The sequence below is a fragment of the Heterocephalus glaber genome, unplaced genomic scaffold, assembly GCF_053883595.1.
Source record: "Heterocephalus glaber isolate CG9 unplaced genomic scaffold, H.glaber_assembly_v1.0 deba00000613, whole genome shotgun sequence".
Taxonomy (NCBI): Eukaryota; Metazoa; Chordata; class Mammalia; order Rodentia; family Bathyergidae; genus Heterocephalus; species Heterocephalus glaber.
The window spans coordinates 1,278,276-1,297,383 of NW_028258152.1; the positions used below are offsets into that span (position 1 = coordinate 1,278,276).

Genomic DNA, 19,108 nt, shown 5'->3' on the forward strand with positions numbered 1-19,108 from the left:
CATGGAATGAACGAGACTCTTGACGGTCTGTTTGTGTCTTCACTCATCTCATTTTAATAATTGACGGTGGAAGACTTGAAGCTCTAGGAAAAACCACTATGGCCAAATAATCTTTAGCTGCATAGAACGGTCTTGTGCACTGTGGGCTGTTCTGCAGTGTCCTGTCCTCTACGAGGTGCCAGCAGCATCCTTGCACATAGCTGTGACAGCAAAAATGTCTTCAAGCACTGCCCATGGTTGAGAACCACTGATCTACATATATAACTATTTTTTCCCAAACCACAGAATACTTATCCAAACTGAGAGTTTCCTGGGAACTTTCAGAAGTGTCCAAGTGCTTTTCATTAGTTTAGGATAATCATACTTTTCTTACTACAGCTGACTATTGCTAAGATATTTACTATGTTGTCTGGTTTGCAGCAGCTAATTTCCTCTGATGTTTCTCCTGCACAACAGCTACTCTGTTCCCTTAAGTCTGTGACAAAGAAACTCCAAGCAGGGGAGCTCAACACCATTCTGGGGGCTCATGGGAAGAAGGGGCTGGCCACCACAAGAAGTGCAGCTATGGAGCTCCTGAGGGCCGGTTCAGGCATGATTTTTTCAGAGATCTCCAGGGAGTAAAAGAAATGCCACCACTCAAATGCAGTTGGAATTTTACCAAGGAGGAGGGAAAACTTTTATCTCTTACTAGTTCATAACCACAGACCCAGGATGGGATCGAAGGTGAATTTATTTATGACATAATGACGGGTACCTCCAGGGTAACCTGAACCTACTACAGCATGGGAGCCTGGCGGGGTGTCCCACCTTTTGTTGACAGCATCCAGCTGGACCTGGAGGGCAGCCTTGTGCTGCTCCACCACGTCCTTGAGTGGGACTGTGGGGTGCTCGGCGTGCTCCCCCTCTGTGCACTCGTGACACATGGCAGTCTCGCAGGACTGGCAGTAAAATTCCATCACCTGCAGGGACACAAGAAAAGCTCCATGGTCAAGGTCACTGGCTGAGCACTTCCTCTGCAGGAAGCAGTTTCCTTTCACTTCCTCAGCTAATTCTCACATCCATCGAAGAATGCTGGCAATGCTCTCTCCGGCTGCATGGCAGGAAAGGAAGAATGAATGTGATGCCATGGGTCCCAAACAGAAGTGGGTCTGACTCCAGAGCTACTGCTGGGGCCACAAAGCCAGCTTTTTGGTGGCCGCTGCCTGGGGCAGAACTGTGTAGGGCTGTGTTTCAAGCATTTGGTCTTGGGCCTTCTAGACATTCTTTAAAAACTACTGGGGACACCAAAAGGACTTTTGCATACATGCATGATACCTGTAGATGTTTGTCATATTAAAAATGGAAGGAAAGGGCCGGGGATTTAGCTCAGTGGTTTCGCTGCCTGCTGCACAAGTGCAGGGACCTGAGTTTGATCCCCGGTACCAAAAAAAAAAAAAAGGAAGGAAAAAAAGTTTAAATTCTCCTTAATTTAGTAATAGCAATAGTAAGTCCATTTAAGTATTAACAGGAGTCATATAGTTTATGAAAAATAATTACATTTGCAAAATAAAAATTTGGGGAGGAGAATGGCATTATTTTCCATTTTTGTAAATGTTGGCAGTATCTGGCTTTACAGAAGTCAGCTGCTGCTCATATTTGCTTCTGCTTCTGTGCTGTTGGAACAGCACACATCAGACACACTCTGGAAAGCACCGCTGTACACTTTTGAGAGAATAAGGGTGAAAAACACAATTAATGTCTTCAAACCGCTGCACTATGGTACAGGGGCTGGGGCCCCTCAAGTATTCCTGGGCCGTCTGGAAACTTCTACTGGGAGCAGTGTGCATCCTGGTCCACCGCCTATTCAGCTGAGTGATCTTAGGCAAATTTCTTCTTCTCACCACTTCTGCCTCTGCCCAATGGAAACAGTAACAGTAGGGCTAAGTGAGTTAGTGGGCATGACGCACTCAGGGCTGCCTGGTACCAGCGCAGGCATCTTTAGTATGTAATAGTTGCTACAGTGATGACAACGACATCATCTGGTTCCCTGAAAATAAAATCACCTCATTCTGATTGTGACAAACTCTCAGGAAGGACACAACATGAAGCCTAAGGGTAGTTTCCTTGTGGAGGAAGCTCTCCCACATTCTCAGCTGGGAAGAGCATCTTCTAAGCTTGAATTCCCAAAGCCCTTTGCTGGGGGAAATTTTTTCTTATAGTGTAATGTACATCTTGAAAAGGGCATAAATCTGAATACAGCATGAATGCACCTGCCACACTGTCGTTTAGACCCCACTTACGAAACATTTATAAGGCTGTAGGTTTCTGGACAGGGACTGTCCCTCCCCTGCCCACCTAGCTAAAGCCTGTGGATAATGGGTACCAAACGCTACTGCAAGCGGCCACGGGAGGACGCTCTCAGCCAGAGCCACCGCGCGGTGACAGGTGCTAGAAGGACGTTCCTCCCTCATCCAGACTGACTGTTTTACATGGTACTTTCCTGGAGCTGATTTCCCCAGATATAAAACACTCAGTTTGCCGAACCTATCTTAGCAACAATCTTTTCCAGTGACCCAGATTTAGATAAAAGTCCTTCACACCACCGGGTGTGGTGGCACACGCCTGTAACCCCTGCACTTAGGAGGCTGAGGCAGGAAGATCAAGCATCCAAGGCCAGCCTGGCCTACATAGTGAGGCCCTGTCTCAAAATACAAAAAGAAAAATAATCCTCTGCAGGTCAAAAACATTGCTCTACATATTCCATTAATATGTATTTTAATACACAAACTCAAATGAAAATTCAATTCTCCCATAGGAAGACTACGACACTAGTCACTTGAATCTTATTTTGGTAAAGTCTAATTCAATCCAGCAGCCTGCCCAGCACATAGAAACTGTTTGATGATTGTTTGCCAAGGGACTGTATGAGCTAAGGGATTGTTCTAAGGGAACTTACTTTCTCCAGTGAGAGGCAATGTACTCCAACAAAGGACAGCATTTTGGGCTGCTTTAGGAGCAATTTACTATATTTACATTTTACTATGTTTTACTATACCCTCCCTGTGTTTAGAAAATGGAATGATCTAAAAATACCAAAATACTAAAAATAGCCAGCCTGGGCTATACAATTAGTTCAGTGCCAGCCTGAACTACCTAGCCAGACACTGTCTCAAAAAAACCAACCCCCCCCGCCACGAAACAAAAAAACTATAGGCAGTGTCATATTAAACACCATCATAAAGTTTCTAGACATTATTTTTGGAAATGCAAATACACAGTAACAAGATATGTATAAGTCCTATATCATAAATATTTCACTCTTTATTTGAAAATATGCTTCATACAAGAGGTTTCCTATTTTTCAAAGGGTTTGGGAAAGGGAGAATAAAAAAGCAGTCCTCAATGAATTCTCGGATTTTCTTTTGAAAAGTGTCACCCCTGGGGATCTGTGGAACACTTCATGGCTTTAGCAGGAAGCGACTTGCATTTCTAGATCTTATACATAACCAGACTCATATTTACGAATGTTTCACTTTGTTGGCCAGAGCTCATGAAACCTCTCTAGAGCAGGCTGTCACTGCTGGTCACATGCAAGCTCGGAGAGTCCAACAACAGAAGGAGAAGAGAGTTCTTCCCTCAGTTCTTCAGAGCGCTGGGGCTGCCCAGTGTCTGCCTGGGGAGACTGCACAGTACCAGCGCTTATTTCTTTCCCATGTCTCTCGAGGCTGAGCTCCAGTTTCCACTCCTCCTCAGGAGAAGACAGTGGGCTCTTGTCTGGAAGGAACCTGGCCAAAGGCAAACTGACTAGATTTTAAAAGAACTCTTTCACATACACTCACAGAGCTCCAAGAAAAAAACATATATAAAGAACTAAAGGAAACCACAAAACAATGTCACACCAAACACAGAATATTTAAATACCTCAATGTTTCTCTGGTGTGAGAAGCTGAAAGTGGAAATAAGGACTGAGATGTATAAGGGATGTTGGAAAATGGGAAGAAAGTGTTCAAATGGGAAGGGGAACAAGGGAAGGGGGAGGGAGAAAGGAAGGAAGGGATAAAAAGAAAAGTGAAAATAAAATGGAAACAAAGCTTTTGTACATAGGGAGGGGAGGGGGGCTGAAGGGGAGGAATGGGATAAAATGAAATTTATTTTTAAAAAAAGAGAAATTATAAAAAGGAGCTAAAGGAAATATTCTAAAGTCAAAAACTGTAACTGAAATGTAATAGTCACGATGTGAGCAGACAGAAGAAAGAACTGGTGAACATGAAAATAGGACCCTTGAGATTATAGTCTGAGGATCAGAAATAAAAAAGATAGAAGGAAACGTAATGAACCCAAGAGACCCGGAGACACCATGAAATGTACCAAAATATTCATAGTGGGAATTGCAAAGGAGAAGGGAGGGAGAAATGGAAGATGATGAAGAAATAAGGGGTGGAAACCTCCCCAGTTTTAATGAAACACACATGTACACAGTCAAAAAGCTTAATAAGCCTTAAGCAGGCAACTCAAAGAGAGCCAACCAAGGAATCGTATAGCCAAACCATCAAAAGACAAATATCTTAAAAGCAGCTCTAAGACAGAAGCGATTCATCATGTCCGCGAGATATCTGACGAGATTCATGGTCCACTTCTCCTCAGAAAGCACTTTGGTTCCACCGTCTGCCTCGCAAGCACAAGGACCCAGGTTCCATCCCCTGTACCACACACATACACACACATAAATGGCTATGATAGACCGAGGAGAGTAGATGACAAAAAAAGACATCACATAATTTGACAAAACTTGAGCTAGATTGACCAAGAAAAAGAAGAACCTCAAATTACTAAACTCGGGAAGAAAAGTGGGGAAATTAGTACTGACATCATGGAGATGAAAAGAATTATAACAGAATACTATGGATACTTGTAAGCCAACAAATGAATAACCTAGATTAACGGACAAATTTCTAGAAACACAACCAAATCTGAGTTGAAGAAGAAACAAAGTCTGGAAAGACTTAAAATCATCATCATCATCATCAACAACAAAACCCAGGACCAATAAGCTTCACTGATAAAATCTGCCAAATATTTAAATAAGAACTGATACCAATTCTTCTCAAACTCCAAAAAAGAAAAGAGAACCACCTCTTAACCCATTCTATTAGGCCAGTATTTTCCTGACACCAAGGGCGTCACAAGACTATTACAGACCAAAATCCTGTATAAATACAGATTTAATCATTATGAAGCACTAGCAAAAGGAACGGCGTCACATATTAAAAGGATTATGCACTATGAGCAGGTGGAATTTATCCCAGGAATGCAAGGGCGGCTCTCGTAGGAAAGTCACCGCGTGTGTGACACCACGTTCATAGAAGGTAGTGGCCACTTCATGGGAATGGTGTTTCTTTTGAGAGGTGATGAAAATGTTCTAGAGTTAGAGAGTGGTGATGTTTGTACAACTTAGTAAATATACTAAAAACCACCCACTGTCACTTTAAAATGATTTTTAAATTTTATCTAAAAACAAAACTGCCCGTAGCTTTAAGGAACAAGCAGCAGACTCTGGTCTCCGCTCAGTGCACAGGCCTCTTCAGTACGCCCGGGGCAAAGGCCGTGCAATCGTTCTGCTCTATCATCAGCCGCCATCTGCAAATGCCTGAGCGGGGTTCTGACAGTGGAGCTCACTGTGAGGTGCGAGCTCCATCGGCCCTGTCCCTTGAGACCTGCTGTCTCCAGGGGTGCCAGGGAGGCCAGGGGGCAGGACGAACTTACTGCTGCTGACAGGCAGTGGCTGTTTGTGTTCATCGCAAGAGGAGACTGCAGGACCATGCATATCCCTAACCTGACAAGGACTCTCAGGGCCTGAGGCTTCTGGAGGGTCCGACAGTGGATGCTGGTGGGGGAAGTGGAAACTTGTTACTGAGCGCAGGAATTGTCCACAAAGACACATCCGTTATTGAGGCATCTAAGCAAGCAGTGACAGGGTTTCCGGTCATTTGTGTACCTGGGATGATGGGGCCTGGGGCTCAAAGAACCCCTTAGATCACTGACCATTATTCAATCTCCTTTTCTTTGTACTTGGACAGTGCCGCTGTGGCAGTTTAATGAGATGACAGTGTCACTGCACTTACAGCAGATGACAGGCTTTCATCCACACATGCTCATCAGTGCCAGGCTTATGGTGGCAGCATTCTGCTTTGTTGTTAATTACTCCATTTTATTAACCTTCAGACGCTTGACTTGTTTTTAAAGATTTGCCCATGGCAATGAACTGCAGCAATTTATCTGGAATATTACATGCATTTGGCTTGAATATGCAATGAGGACCCCAGTGTCATTAAACTCCTACAAGGTACGGTTGAGCAACAGAATGATTTAAGATGCACACTGCTAATTTTCCAAGGCCTCTTGCCAGCTTATAAATTTTGTGATTCCATAGATCATAATGACTCAGCAGGGAAGAAGTACTCAAAATATACTTTAAATAGCTTCATTTACCTCAAGGTTTAATTTTTAATGCAACTTGTCAATATGCATGTGGTAGAAAAGGGGAAGTTTTAACCTAAAGAATTCTAACTACAGTAGACCCTTGAGTTATGACCGACCTAACATATGAACCTCTTGGGTTACGTCCAGAATTTTAGTTGGTTTTTTTTTTTTTTTGAGTATCGGGGATCGAACTTGGGTCCTTGCGCTTGCACAGCAGGCAGCGAAACCACTGAGCTAAATCCCCAGCCCCAGAATTTTAGTTTTTAACTTACAAAAAGTCTTGAGTGATGACCCTAATGCTGGCTGCTTGTGCTTCCAGATGGTCTCAGATACAGATCTGACCCTTAAGGAGTTTTGGAAAGAATCTTACAACATTCTTTCCTGTGTAGGGTTGAGAAATCCTGGGCCAGTGTCTCTAACAACACTGAGATCCGCCTGTGTACGGCAGAGAGACCAAAGGCTGTGTAGAGGAGCCTGAGCCTTCACTGACCAACCTGAGTTACAACCAGCCCTCGAGAAAGCATAGAGTTTGTAAGTCAAGGGTGCACTGTATGATGGAATTAGCATCTCTAGGAAGTGTTTCTGCTTTCCAAGCTAAAAGTCTGTGTTGCTGACTGGTGCTCAGGAAAAACATCTGTAGGAAATCTTTTCTAATTTATCCTTCAGGCAATGACAACAGATTACTCTTTCCAAAGTTTCACCTGAGTTGGATAATGCTATTTTATAAAAATTCATAGTTATTTTGTTTTATTCTTTGCAGTGCTGGAGACTGAACCAAAGGCCTTGCACATGGTAGGTAAACATTTCACCACTGAGCTACTCAAACTTAGAGTAATCAAAAAGCCAATCTCTATGCATGTGGCAACATCAGTGCTTCCTTGGACACCAAAGCTAGACACCTGGGAGTCACCTGGTGTCACTTGGGACTGGGGTCTCTGCTCACTGGTCCATCCTGCCACCTGACTGCTGTGGTGTCACCCTGCTGTCCTAGATTAGGGTGATGTGGATCCCTCTAGCAGGTTTCTAAGTGATCCCGTTTCAGGCTCCTTTACTTTGGATCTACCCTTCCTTACCTCTCTAGCTACTTTGGAATGAGTTCAGGGCAAGCCTTGACTGGGCGTCCCAACACATAACAGCCTTTAATAGCTCCCCAGGACTTAGAACAGGCTCAGGTTCCTTAAAGTGTCATTGAGGGCCCTCCAAACCTGAACCCTTTTACCTCTCTGATGACCATCAGCACTTCCTGGCTCCTGGGAACAATGGACTGAGGAAGAGCACAAAAGTCTCTGATTCTTCTACTCTTTCTGCAACTTCATCCTTTCTGCACAAAATACCCATCTTCTTTCTATGCTGTATATACCAGGGCCCTACAAGTTATAAAACAAGACTCTAACCATGTCCACATATAGCGGCATACATGTCACTTGTTTTGAAATCATCAGTTTTGGTCTAGACGTGTAGCTCAGTGGTACAGCATGTGCCTAGCTTGTGTGAGGCACTGGATTTGCAAAAAAAAACAAAGCACTTTTAATGCCTAATCAACAATCAGTTGTCTAGACTCACCATAATTTAACAGTGTTCCTAACATTGCACATTTAGACTATTTTTCTAATATTTACTGTCTTTAACCTCAAGTCTAATGTCTCAGACTTAGGTCTCTGCTGCCCCATTCCTCTACGTGGGGCCACTAAATATCACCCCTTATTTAAAGAGGTTTAATGCTTTCACACTGCCGGTGGAATTCAGGTCAAGCATTTTCTTGAGGATGTTCATAGCTCATCACAGCCTCTCCCCTCTACTTTCTGGGCTCCTCCCTGGGATTCTCCTCCTCACTCTCCCGCCCTCCCCTCCCCCAGGACCTGCCAGTCCGAGTCCACCACATTCTCACGCTGCTCCCTGACGCTGTCTTCCCGAGTGTCATCATCTCTCCTTCTACACCACTGCCCCTTCGCACCCCGGATTTAGACCAGTGTCTCCATAAGTCTCCTCGTGTCTCTAAAACATACTCCTCCGTGAAGTGGGGTCTGTGGAGCCCCCCCAGCCTGCGCTACATTTGAAGAGTACTCACATACCTGGCAGAAAAACACTCCCAAAACCAGTATTTAGAATGCAGGCTCCCGGCAGAGACAGCCGCACCATTCACTGTGGGAAACAGTCACTGAGAAGCATGTTCAAACTGCTACTGAACGCACTCTTTAAGGTTCTTTTTAACAAAACATACATGGTAACTCTCCCTTGTAGTAAAATGCACAGAAAACCTGATAGTCATTAAAGTCCAATCTGTTTCGATATAGCTGCAGATATGTACCTCGTGGCATTATAGAGAGGTAACCCCCAGTGTCTCTCGTTTGAGCTAAAAAGCTCACGATGATCTTTAGTCCAGGTCCAGCATTTATGATGCATTAAGTAGCTTTGTGACTTAAACCACGCAAGCCTGAGTCTCTTATCTCTGGAGTGAAGGTAATTAACTCCTACTTTACTGGGTAGCTTTGAGGAGCCAAATCTGGCTGGCAGATCTGCTCAGCAAATTCGTACTGACTGGCTCCTGTGTGAAGGGCACAATGGGCAAAGTCTCTCCTCTTCTGGAGCTCACCCTCCGAAGGAAAGCAGGAGACCCACGGTAATCAGTCCACGGATGACTGTGGGCACCATGCGGCAGTAAAGGAGGGGATGTGACAGAAGGTCAGCATTGCATGGCTCGGTACTGTTGGAGAGGGCTGCTCTGTGGAGGAGAAAGCTGCACTGAGAGCTCGAAGATGAGAATGAGACACACAGAGAAGCCGCCAAGCCCGTCCCAGGCAGGAAGGACAGACACTCCCGGAAGTGGAAAACACTTTGGCCAGGAGGCTGTCATGCAAGTGGGCAGAGGTAAGGTCAGCAAAGTGTAGCATGGGTAATAGTAACTGCTAGGCTCTAAGCGTCGCTTTCCTTTGTGGTTTTACTGTACATAGGACTTTTATTTAAGCAGTTTCAAATACTTTTTTTTTGAGACCGGGTCTCACTATGTAGCTCAGGCTGGCCTTGAACTCACTGTGTAGCCCAGGCTGGCCTCGAATTTGTGGCAATCCTCCTGCCTCAGCTTTCTGAGTGCTGGGATTACAGGGATGCACCACCACACTAGGCTCAAATACTTTTAAAGTGAGCGATATAGGAGGAAAAAATCGAGGAATGTCATTAATTAGAAATAACACTAGGGCTGGGGGTATAACTCAGCAAGCAGTGCAGCGTGTGCTTGGCATGTGCAAGGCCTTCAGTTCCATCCCCAACACTAAAAAGCAATTACTAATAGCAATTTATATACATACTATATATAATTTTATATTATATATATATATTTTTTTTTTGTAGTGATACGGATTGAGCCCAGAGCCTTGTGCATGCTAAACAAGGGATGAGGACACGCTAACTTTATAAGCCTGCCCAGCAATAGCATCCGTTGTACTTTTTACCACACTTCATAATCACACTCACAAAAGAGGAAACCTGTAACTTCAGAAAGTGAAAACTGAAATAAGAAATGAGTGTTCAAATCAAGAGGGAGTATTCCAAGGGGGACTAATGTCAGTATGTCTTTTATTCTAAGAATGTTTAAATTTCACTTTGGCTTTACAGTTTTGTATCTATGGAATATAGAAGGGGAACACAAAATAAGTGAGTAATAATTGTCACAATAGCAGTGACAATTATTACCATGAGCTATACCACAGCCCCGAGAAATAATCTGAATAGCTAACTTTTATTTTATTACTATGTCCTTAATTTGATTTAAATATTTCATTTTTCCAGTAATCTCATATGGTAAATGCTATTACTACTTCTTTTTACCAAAGAGGAAATGAGACACAGAGAGTTTTATAAACTTCCCAAAGCTGACTGAGGGAACAAATGCAAGAGCAAGATTTGAATCAGGCTGTCTGGCTTCAAAGGTGGAGCTCTCAGCAGAGCATGATCCTGCCTCAGTTACAGAATTCTAATGCATCAGCTATTGGATGGTCCACAGGTCCCCCTGAGTCTGTAACAGTTTTGTATTTGCTACTAGCAGGAAATACATTTGCTATTTTTTTTTGGTACTGGGGATTGAACTTGGGTCCTTACGCTTGCGCAGCAGGCGGTGAAACCACTGAGCTACATCGCCGGCCCAGGAAATATATTTGCAATCTATAATCTATCAAGATCCACAATGCTTCAAATTCTATTTATTATTAAGGAATAAGGTCTAAGGGAAAATGTAAAAATTTTGCCCCCCAGGAAAAATAAAACAACTTGTTGATTAACATTATTAATTAATACTCTCTCGATTTGCAGAACTTGTCTATTACTAAATTCTTATCCAGAATTTATGACATGATGTTTATGTGGGTCAGAGAACATGCAGCTTACAAACAGCTACTGACGTGCTCTCCTGAGGATAGCAACAATTTATGGCAAGCAAACACAATGAAGTGGATTTCATTATTTAAATGATTCTGATTATAGAAAGTAAGCAAGCCAGATAGTCTAAGGGTTGGTCAAAAAAATCTTTTGCAATGACTCAGTTTCCGGGTGGAGTTGTGTTTTAATGTGCATCCCTGATGTGCCCAAAGCGTGCCCAAGGTCAACGCTTCCAGGCTGCCAGGCACCGTGCGTGGTCTGCCCCCTCACTTACATTCCCATCGTGGTTCGGGCAGGAGAGAGGCTTTCCTGCAGCCACAGCGGTGACCGTCTCCAGGATGGAAGACTCCTCGACGTTGCTGCCTGGCGTCCGCTGCAGCACATCCATGAGGTTCGTGATGAAGAAGTTGTTCTGGAGCGCAGCCACCCCTTTCTCGGGCAGGATGGAGGTCTGGCGGCACACTGGGCAGGACAGGGTCAGGCTGTGGGCAGGAATGTAGTTCTGCAGGCACCTGATGGAGGGGGACACAGGGGGACAGTCAGCACTGAGATGCCGGGGACCGAGCACCACTTCTTGCAGGTATCATACACGGTCTCAGAAACTAGGTAGGCTACTTTGCAGAAACACCCTTCACCATGTCCTTTACTTGGGAAGTATTTCAGAAACCGAGGGCTAACCTCACCTCACATTGGCCTGTCAGCTGGCCAGGCAATACTCAAGGTCATGCACAAGGAAAAGAAAAATGTCACTGAGTTGCATGGAGTGTTCTAGGTCCTTGGCATACAGTGTGGAACCAGAAGAGCAGCCTCAGCCTCCCTGGGAGCTGGGTAGAAACACAGACTTGTAGGCCCCATCCAGACCTACAGAATCAGATCCTATGTGACTTGCACACACATTAAAGTGTGTAGCACTGGGCTCAAGACTGTGTGACTTTTACAGGAAGTCCTACATGAAGAAGCAGGTCATGTGTTTTATTAACACTGAAATTGATTTTACACCCAGAATCACAATTGGATATTAAAAACCAGAGCCGGGGATTTAGCTCAGTAGTTTCACCCTCTGCTGTGCAAGCGCAAGGACCCGAATTTGATCCCCGGTACCAAAAAAAAAAAATACATACCTAAACCTATTTTATTTCAACCCTATCTTACAAGACGTCTCAACAGCATCCATCAAATGTGACCACCATTTTGCCATTTTATCTCCCCTTGTCTTTATGACACCATGCTCATCTGGTCCTACTCATGTCTGCTCTGTTTTCTGAGTTGATGAAATTTGGATTTAGTTGAGGCTTCATCCTAAGAGCTCTTCTGCTCCTGGATATTCTACCCATGTATGCGGTGACAGGCAGGACTCGAATGCTGACATTTCTGCTTCTCCACCGATGTCCCCTGAGTTCACATCTGCAGACCAGCTGCCCCCCTTATGTCTTCCCTCAGGTGCCTCCCAGGACCTAAAGCTGAACATGTCCAAGCCACACCAATGATCTTCTCCCAAACTGTATCCTCTTCCATCTGGATAAAAGGCACCTCCATCCGTTCATCTAGGACAGGGGTGATGACCCCATGGCACATGTGCCTCAGTGGGCTGCTTGTTACCACTGAAACCTCTAAGAGGTTCGCCATCACTGATCGAAGCAAACCAGGAACGAAGAGTCCTTCATAAAATAGTGACTCCTCTACTGTTCTGCATTCCCCACATCCAACCCATCACCAGAGCCTGCAATTCCTTGTCTTTCTGGCCTCTCCAGTTCTTTTCATTCCTCTTGCCCTTCTCTGCACGGCAATCAGAATAATCTTAAAAATGCAAAAGGAACCCTCTTCCTCTCCTCCCCTCTCATACAAAGACTCTTCCATGCATGGCTTCCTACGTGGTGAATAAGAATCCATGGGCAGGAACAGACCACACCTGATACGACCTCACACTTACAGCTTTGCTGTCTCCTCCTCACACTTGCTGCCTGAGAGCCACAGTGGGCTCAGGTTCATTCCATGTGTCATGGTCCCTCTTAGGACAGCAGTGCTGAATGTACCTGAAATTTGTTCCTCCTACTCATTCCCCTTTGCTTCATTTTCTCTCACACTTGGGATTTCTGCAATCACTTCTGCAGGAGAGCCTTCCCTGAGTGGGGCAAATGCCCATACTATATGGTTGTCTGTGTAATTCCGGTGGGTAGCATTTGTCTGCGGTTTAATTTCACATTAATCTGAGCAATTGGGGGTTAATGACAGGCTCTTCCACTCGGCTAGTAATGGTATCACGCTTTGGTCTCCTTCCAAGCCTCGCTGGTGTTTGGAGGTAGGAAAGCAAAGATAAAGATGCCTGCAAGCAAGAGGGTATGTGTGTCCAACATAAGGGGCCCCAGGGCTAGTTCTAGAGACAGAACCCAACAGTGAAGTTCTGTCTCTACAGAAACAAAATCTTCCCATTTTAAGGAAAAGTCACCTTCACTTTCAAAAGGAAGTATTTCACCATGTGTGATGCTGGAACAATTTTAATGCACAACCTTCCGTGGGTACTCACTACAGTAGGATCTTGTAAGTCACCACCACTAGTTACTGGATGGGAAACGGGGAGAGGGGACAGACCCAGGGCTACTCTGCAGGATGCTTCTCACCAGCTGGAATAAAGTAAGAGGACCCAAGAAACAGGCAAGTCGCTGAACCTAGGACTGTGGTAGCTCTGCCGAGTTCAGACTGAGCAGCCAGGCACCGGATCCAAATCAAGTAGGGGTCTCACCATATGGGCACTGGCACTGGGACACACGGACAACTGGCTGTTATTTGTTTTAGCTATATCCGTCAAGAAGTGGGGGGAAATCACACTCTATTTAATTAGTCTGGAATATGAATTAAAAGCACTTAAGCCAAAGCATAAAACAAAAAGTACTGGTGCACTATGTAATACCACAAAAACAACAAAACAAGTCTATCCACACACATGTGCAACAATCCCAAAGGAATAAAAACCACAGCTATCAGTAACAAATCTACCTTTTTGCTCCACCCATCACCACCGCCAAGGACGTGGCTATTCTTCTGCACTTGAGACCCCCATCAACTCAAAAAACATCAAGTGGATGTCTCAGATAACCAATGTTAAATAGGTGGTAAATGGAATCAGTACATATTTGAAGCCATTAGAAGTCCTACTTTCCTGTTCTATAATAAGCAAAATATTTTATGTATCTTAGATAAAACAGTATAGAAAACTTACTTGGCAAAGTGCTATAATACATTATTACCATAATTGTTATTAAGAAAACATATAACTTTACTAAGAAAATACTTAAATTAGGCCACAGAGGGCCAGGGATTTAGCTCAGTGGTTGCACCTCCTGCCTTGAAAGCACAAGGATCCGAGTTCGATCCCTGGTACCAAAAAAATAAAAAAAATAAAAAAATTAGGCCACAAATAAACTAACTACAGACTTTTAATGCCTTATTTCTCAGGTGGTAAGTTAAACAATGGGGTAAAGTGTATTTTGATAACTCATTCACACCCCTCTCCAAAAAGATAACCTCTCAGGAAGCATAAATAGAGCATGGTGGCACACACCTGTCACCCAGTACTCTGTGAGGCAGGTTCCAGCCCAGCTCGGGGAACTTGGCAAGACCTGTCTATAAATAAATAAATAAATAAATAAATAAATAAACAAACAAACAAACAGCTGGGGGTACTGCAGTGCAAAGGCCCTAGGTTCAATCTGAAATGACCCCTTATGTATGCAGGTATTTTCACTTTACCTGTTTCAGGGAGGAAATGACAGATTTGTAATTGGCCCCCGGGAAAGACGCTCTGTGAGGGAACAGCTGTCAGCAAAATCATTCCACAAAGAACAAAGGAAAAAAAAATCACAAAAAATGTTTAATCTTGAAATAGTTAATGCTCTGTCTCCTTTGGCAATGAACCAGTGGTCCTTCCTGGGTTGCTTTCTCCTTGCAAGTATGTGAAATACAGTAGGTTGCTGGCAACGCATGCCTTGGTTTCCAGATGTCTGTCGGGAGGACGGAGACTCACTGTCTCCCGGGGTAACACAGTTCCGGGAGAAAGCCCCATGGGCCGTGGCAGGAGTCAGGCTGTACAAGCCCCTCCGAGGAGCTAGCACCGAAGAGGCTTACCTCTCGCAGAAAGTGTGCAGACAGGGGAGGACCTTGGGATTCTTGTACCGTTCCAGGCATATACTGCAAATCAGAAACTGTTTGTCGATCTGGCGTACCACGGGGCTTGGGATGTTGGTGGCTTCACTGGCCATCCTAGACCACTGACATGGGGGGCCGGCTGTCTGTGACCCTGCACGCTGCTGCTGTCAAACAGAAAAACCAAAACAGAAACATGTGTAACAATCTGCAAGTGCCCAAGTCAGTACCGCCTCCTTCCCTCCAGGCATCTTGTTATAAATACAGGTAGGTGGAAGTAAACTTTAGTGACTCTGAAACGAGCACAGTTGAGTTGCACTGCTTCGCAAGGGAAACAGTGCTCTGCCTGCTGTTTGTTTTGCAAATCAATAAAATAATCCCATCTTCATGCAAACAGAGCAAAGTAAAAGAGAGCGTGCTCTCTGGGTTTTCAAGGCTGAGTGGTAGCCAAGGGGATAAAAACTTTTTTTTTTTTTTGGTACTGGCGATCGAACTCGGGTCCTTGCACTTCCACAGCAGGCGGCGGAACCACTGAGCTAAATCCCTGGCCCAAGGGGATAAAAACTTACATAGCTATGTCTGTTCATGCCTCAGCAGGACTGTAGTTGAATATATACAGCGGATGCTGATGTTACGACCCACTTGACATATGAACAACTTGGGTTACTACTGGAATTTTCATTTAACTTATGAGCAAAGTCTTGAGTTACGAACCGAGTCCCAGTCCCTTGTGCTTCCAGATGGTCTCAGATACATATCCAGAACCTTAAAGGGTTCTGGAAGGAACAATGACATCATCCTTTCTGTGTGGGGTTAACTGAGAAATCCTGGGCCAGTGTCTCTCTAAGGACACAGATCTGCCTGAGTACAGAAGAGAGACTTTGAAGGCTGTGGAGAGGAGCCTGAGCCTTCAACTGACTGACTTGGGTTACAGCCAGCCCTCTCGAATGAATTGAGCTCGTAAGTCAAGGGTCCACTGTATTTGCCTTTTAGATTCTTACTGAATTCAGTATTCCCAAGTATTGATTGTTCTTGAAGAGATCAGAGTATGTCACTCAAAATATGCCACTTTGGCCAAAGGATTATTTTGAGCAGAAGGCTGCTAAGAAACAGCAGTCACAAAAGGAGCTCTCTGTTCTCCCTCACTTGCCTAAAATGGACATAAATATCCCATCTGTAAGGAAAACGTCCACCTATAAAGCGTCCCCTCCCTCCTATCCCAGGAAGAGAAGGTTCTTAGCCACGGAGACTGTGAGGTGAGTCTGCCTAACACACCTTTACTAAACAAACCTGCTCTACCACCCCTTCCTACTCACCATCCCACAACTTACAGCCCTCCTTTCCTTTGTCTAATCGCTTCTCCACGATTTATGACCCTTTATCAAAATGGTGTAGAAGTTCATAGTCCCCAAGCACATAATGCAGGAGAGTAGAGAGTACAAGTTTTTCTTCCCCTGCATTCTAATCTGCAGAGCAGTGCTCATTAGAAGTTTTGATTATACACTTTACATGTGGTTCGACGTGTTTTCTTCAGAACTAAAGTTTTGTTGGTTGGAAACTAAAGTGTATCTGCCATGAAGCAAGGACAAAAATCTAGAGGGGGTCCCTGTTATTTTAAAGAACTGCCCATTGGGAGCTGGGGATATAGCTCAGTGGTAGAGCTATTGCTAGCTCTTGTGAGGCTGTGGGTCCGAGCTCCAGTACCACTCAAAAATAAATAAATAGCCAGGAAGGAGGAGGGAAGGAGGAGGAAAGGAAGAGGAAAGGGAGGGAAGAAAGGAAAAAGGAAGATGGATCTGCTGATGTACATGTATGTGCATTTAAGGGACCTGGAAAAGGGAATTAATTCAGAGCAGGCTTCAAAATGTTGGGATCATTCCAGAAAAGAAGAAATTAGAAGAGAACAACAGAGAAGAAAGCAGAGAGCCCAGGGGTGCAGAAAGGAGGGAAAAGTTATAAAGCACAGCTTTGTTAGGCAGGAAGTTAGACATTAGCAGGCTTAGAGACAGGTAGCTAGGGACAACATAAAAAGCAAAGAAAACATGTTTTTTAAATTCATTTTTCCTTTGTTTTCATAATCATTAGCTATGGATAAAATCCAAACAAGCTATAGCCCCAGAGAATCTCCCCTTCTCTGAGCACACTGATAAGGCCCAGGGCTCTTACAGTACAAAGTCCAGACACCTGTGAGTGGGTGGAAAAACCTCCAGGTCTCCAAACAACCTAGAGGGCAACATTCCACCTGAGGAGTAAACAGGGGCCTCCTTTCCTCTGAAGTTGGTCAAAACAGCCCATTTTCCTCAGGAAAGAACAATGACCCAGGAGGCAAGAAATAACAATCCTTAAAGACCCAAGTAATCATAGAGACAGAACCTGAGGCCCTCAGGGCACCTGGCTCCACCAGGCCTGCATGTCTTCACACTTTCACACTTGAAGGTGTATTCTCTGTCTTGCTCTGAAAATCTATCACTTCTAAATGCTACCTATATTCTACACATCGGCCCACACGTCTGGGTCTGAAATAGTTCCTCAAAGATACAAAGAACCATGGAGCGAACATCACCAGGTCCTCACAGTGTTAGGACCTGGCTTCCTGGTGACCACAGCTCCATTTACCATGCTGAAGAGTTCCTGGCTTCTATACCAAAGGGCAAACTAAGACCGAAGTAAAATTCACACCTATTTGGTAAGGTGTCCACAGCCCTCGGAATCTTTACCAGAACAAAAAAGTAGTTAATCTTCAATATAATTCTAGAAGAAGTAGCATGATTATTCTCAATCTATGCATAAAAAAAAACAAAACACACACTTAGTTAAGGTTACCAGAATGCAAACACAGATGTAAGTCTCTGAAGCCTTTTCAGTCCCTAAACCACTCTACCGCCCTTGACCTTGTGAGCAATGGAGGCTTGGTTTGTATGTGACACTTTAACATGGCTTAACCTGTGTTTGAGGCTGGGAAATCCGCCATATTTATAGAATCAACAGTTCCACACTTTCTAAGGGAAACGCTCTTTTCAAACACCAAATCAAATTTTTGAAAAGAATTTCCGTTGTTATTAAGAAAACTTTTTTTGCACATATTTAAGCGTAGCTACATATATGACACGGCCATTTTCCAACTCTGTACTTTCCAAATAAGTTCATTAAAGAGTATGATCAACAAACAAATAGCACCTGCTATCCCTGAGCCACATTCCGACAGAGCTCAGGAATAGCAAAGCAGACTAGGTGTGAATATCTTATTAGCCAGCATTATCTGCTAGGCTTTCTACAGGTTGTCTCTAAGAACTAGAAAAGGGTCTTCATTGACTGGATTAAACATGGTTCATTTCTCGGGAGCTCAAATGTTGGCACACACTGTTTTTTGTAAAACCCCATCCCTATGACATCAGAATAGGGAAGGGATGGATTTGTCTGTCTTAAAGAAAAGGAAACCAAAGCTGAGGGTTTAAATGACTTGTCCAAGGTCATCCAGAAAAATCAGCCAATTGGAAAGCTCAAATGTCAACTTTTCTGCCTTATCTGGTAAGTGGATGACACCTAATCTTAAACAAGCTGCTTCACTAGTGTGTATGTGCGCGCGTGTAGCATAAAAATGACAGAGTGCTCCTTTCAGTAGCACTAAAATTTGAATGACACAGAGAAAATTAGCACAGCCCCTGCACAATGATGGCATAAAAATTTGTTAAGTGTTCCCTGTTTTTAAAAAACTGATATGGCAAGCAGGGGTTATAGCTCAATAATACAGTATATGCTCAGCATCCATGAAGCCATAGGTTTAATCTCCAGCACAATAATAATAACCAAAAAAATGGAAGAAAAATGATGTTGAACTCGAATCTGTCAATTAAAATTGATTAAAAATAATTTTATTTTACATAGCTTTTGAAATTTTTTCATACTATCCTTTGAAATAATCAGAGCCATGGTAGATTAAAGAAAAAAAAGAAGAGAGAGAGAAAATGATACTAGACTTCATTCTTTTTTTTTTTTTTTCCTAACCTTAAGAATTTTGGATTTGGTGCAAGGAAAAATATTTGTTTTAATCAGATGATATGTGTTGACTAACTGAGTTTCTTAAGCCAGTACTTCTATGGCCTAAAATTGAAAGAACAAACCTACTTCATTCTAATTT

At 43.7% G+C, this 19,108-nt stretch overlaps 1 protein-coding gene and 1 pseudogene across 12 annotated transcripts in view; one reads left to right on the forward strand and one right to left on the reverse strand.

The window, feature by feature from the left end:
- Positions 1-19,108, reverse strand: part of Trim2 (tripartite motif containing 2) — a 169,707-nt gene that overhangs the window by 46,112 nt on the left and 104,487 nt on the right. For 6 of the 12 annotated variants that reach the window (XR_015449067.1, XR_015449066.1, XM_087205759.1 and 3 more), the window contains exons 2-4: positions 14,953-15,137; positions 11,105-11,342; positions 808-959 (exon numbers count right to left, since the gene is read on the reverse strand). Coding sequence is in view for 10 of the 12 variants with exons in the window: in XM_087205757.1 (XP_087061883.1) it covers positions 808-959; positions 11,105-11,342; positions 14,953-15,137 (575 nt within the window). In the remaining 2 variants the exon portion in view is untranslated. Of the gene's footprint in view, positions 1-807; positions 960-11,104; positions 11,343-14,389; positions 14,413-14,577; positions 14,920-14,952; positions 15,138-19,108 lie in introns of those variants that run through there. The other 6 variants (XM_087205760.1, XM_087205758.1, XM_087205765.1 and 3 more) reach the window with 3 other exon arrangements.
- LOC147829451 (U6 spliceosomal RNA) lies at positions 18,577-18,677 on the forward strand (annotated as a pseudogene).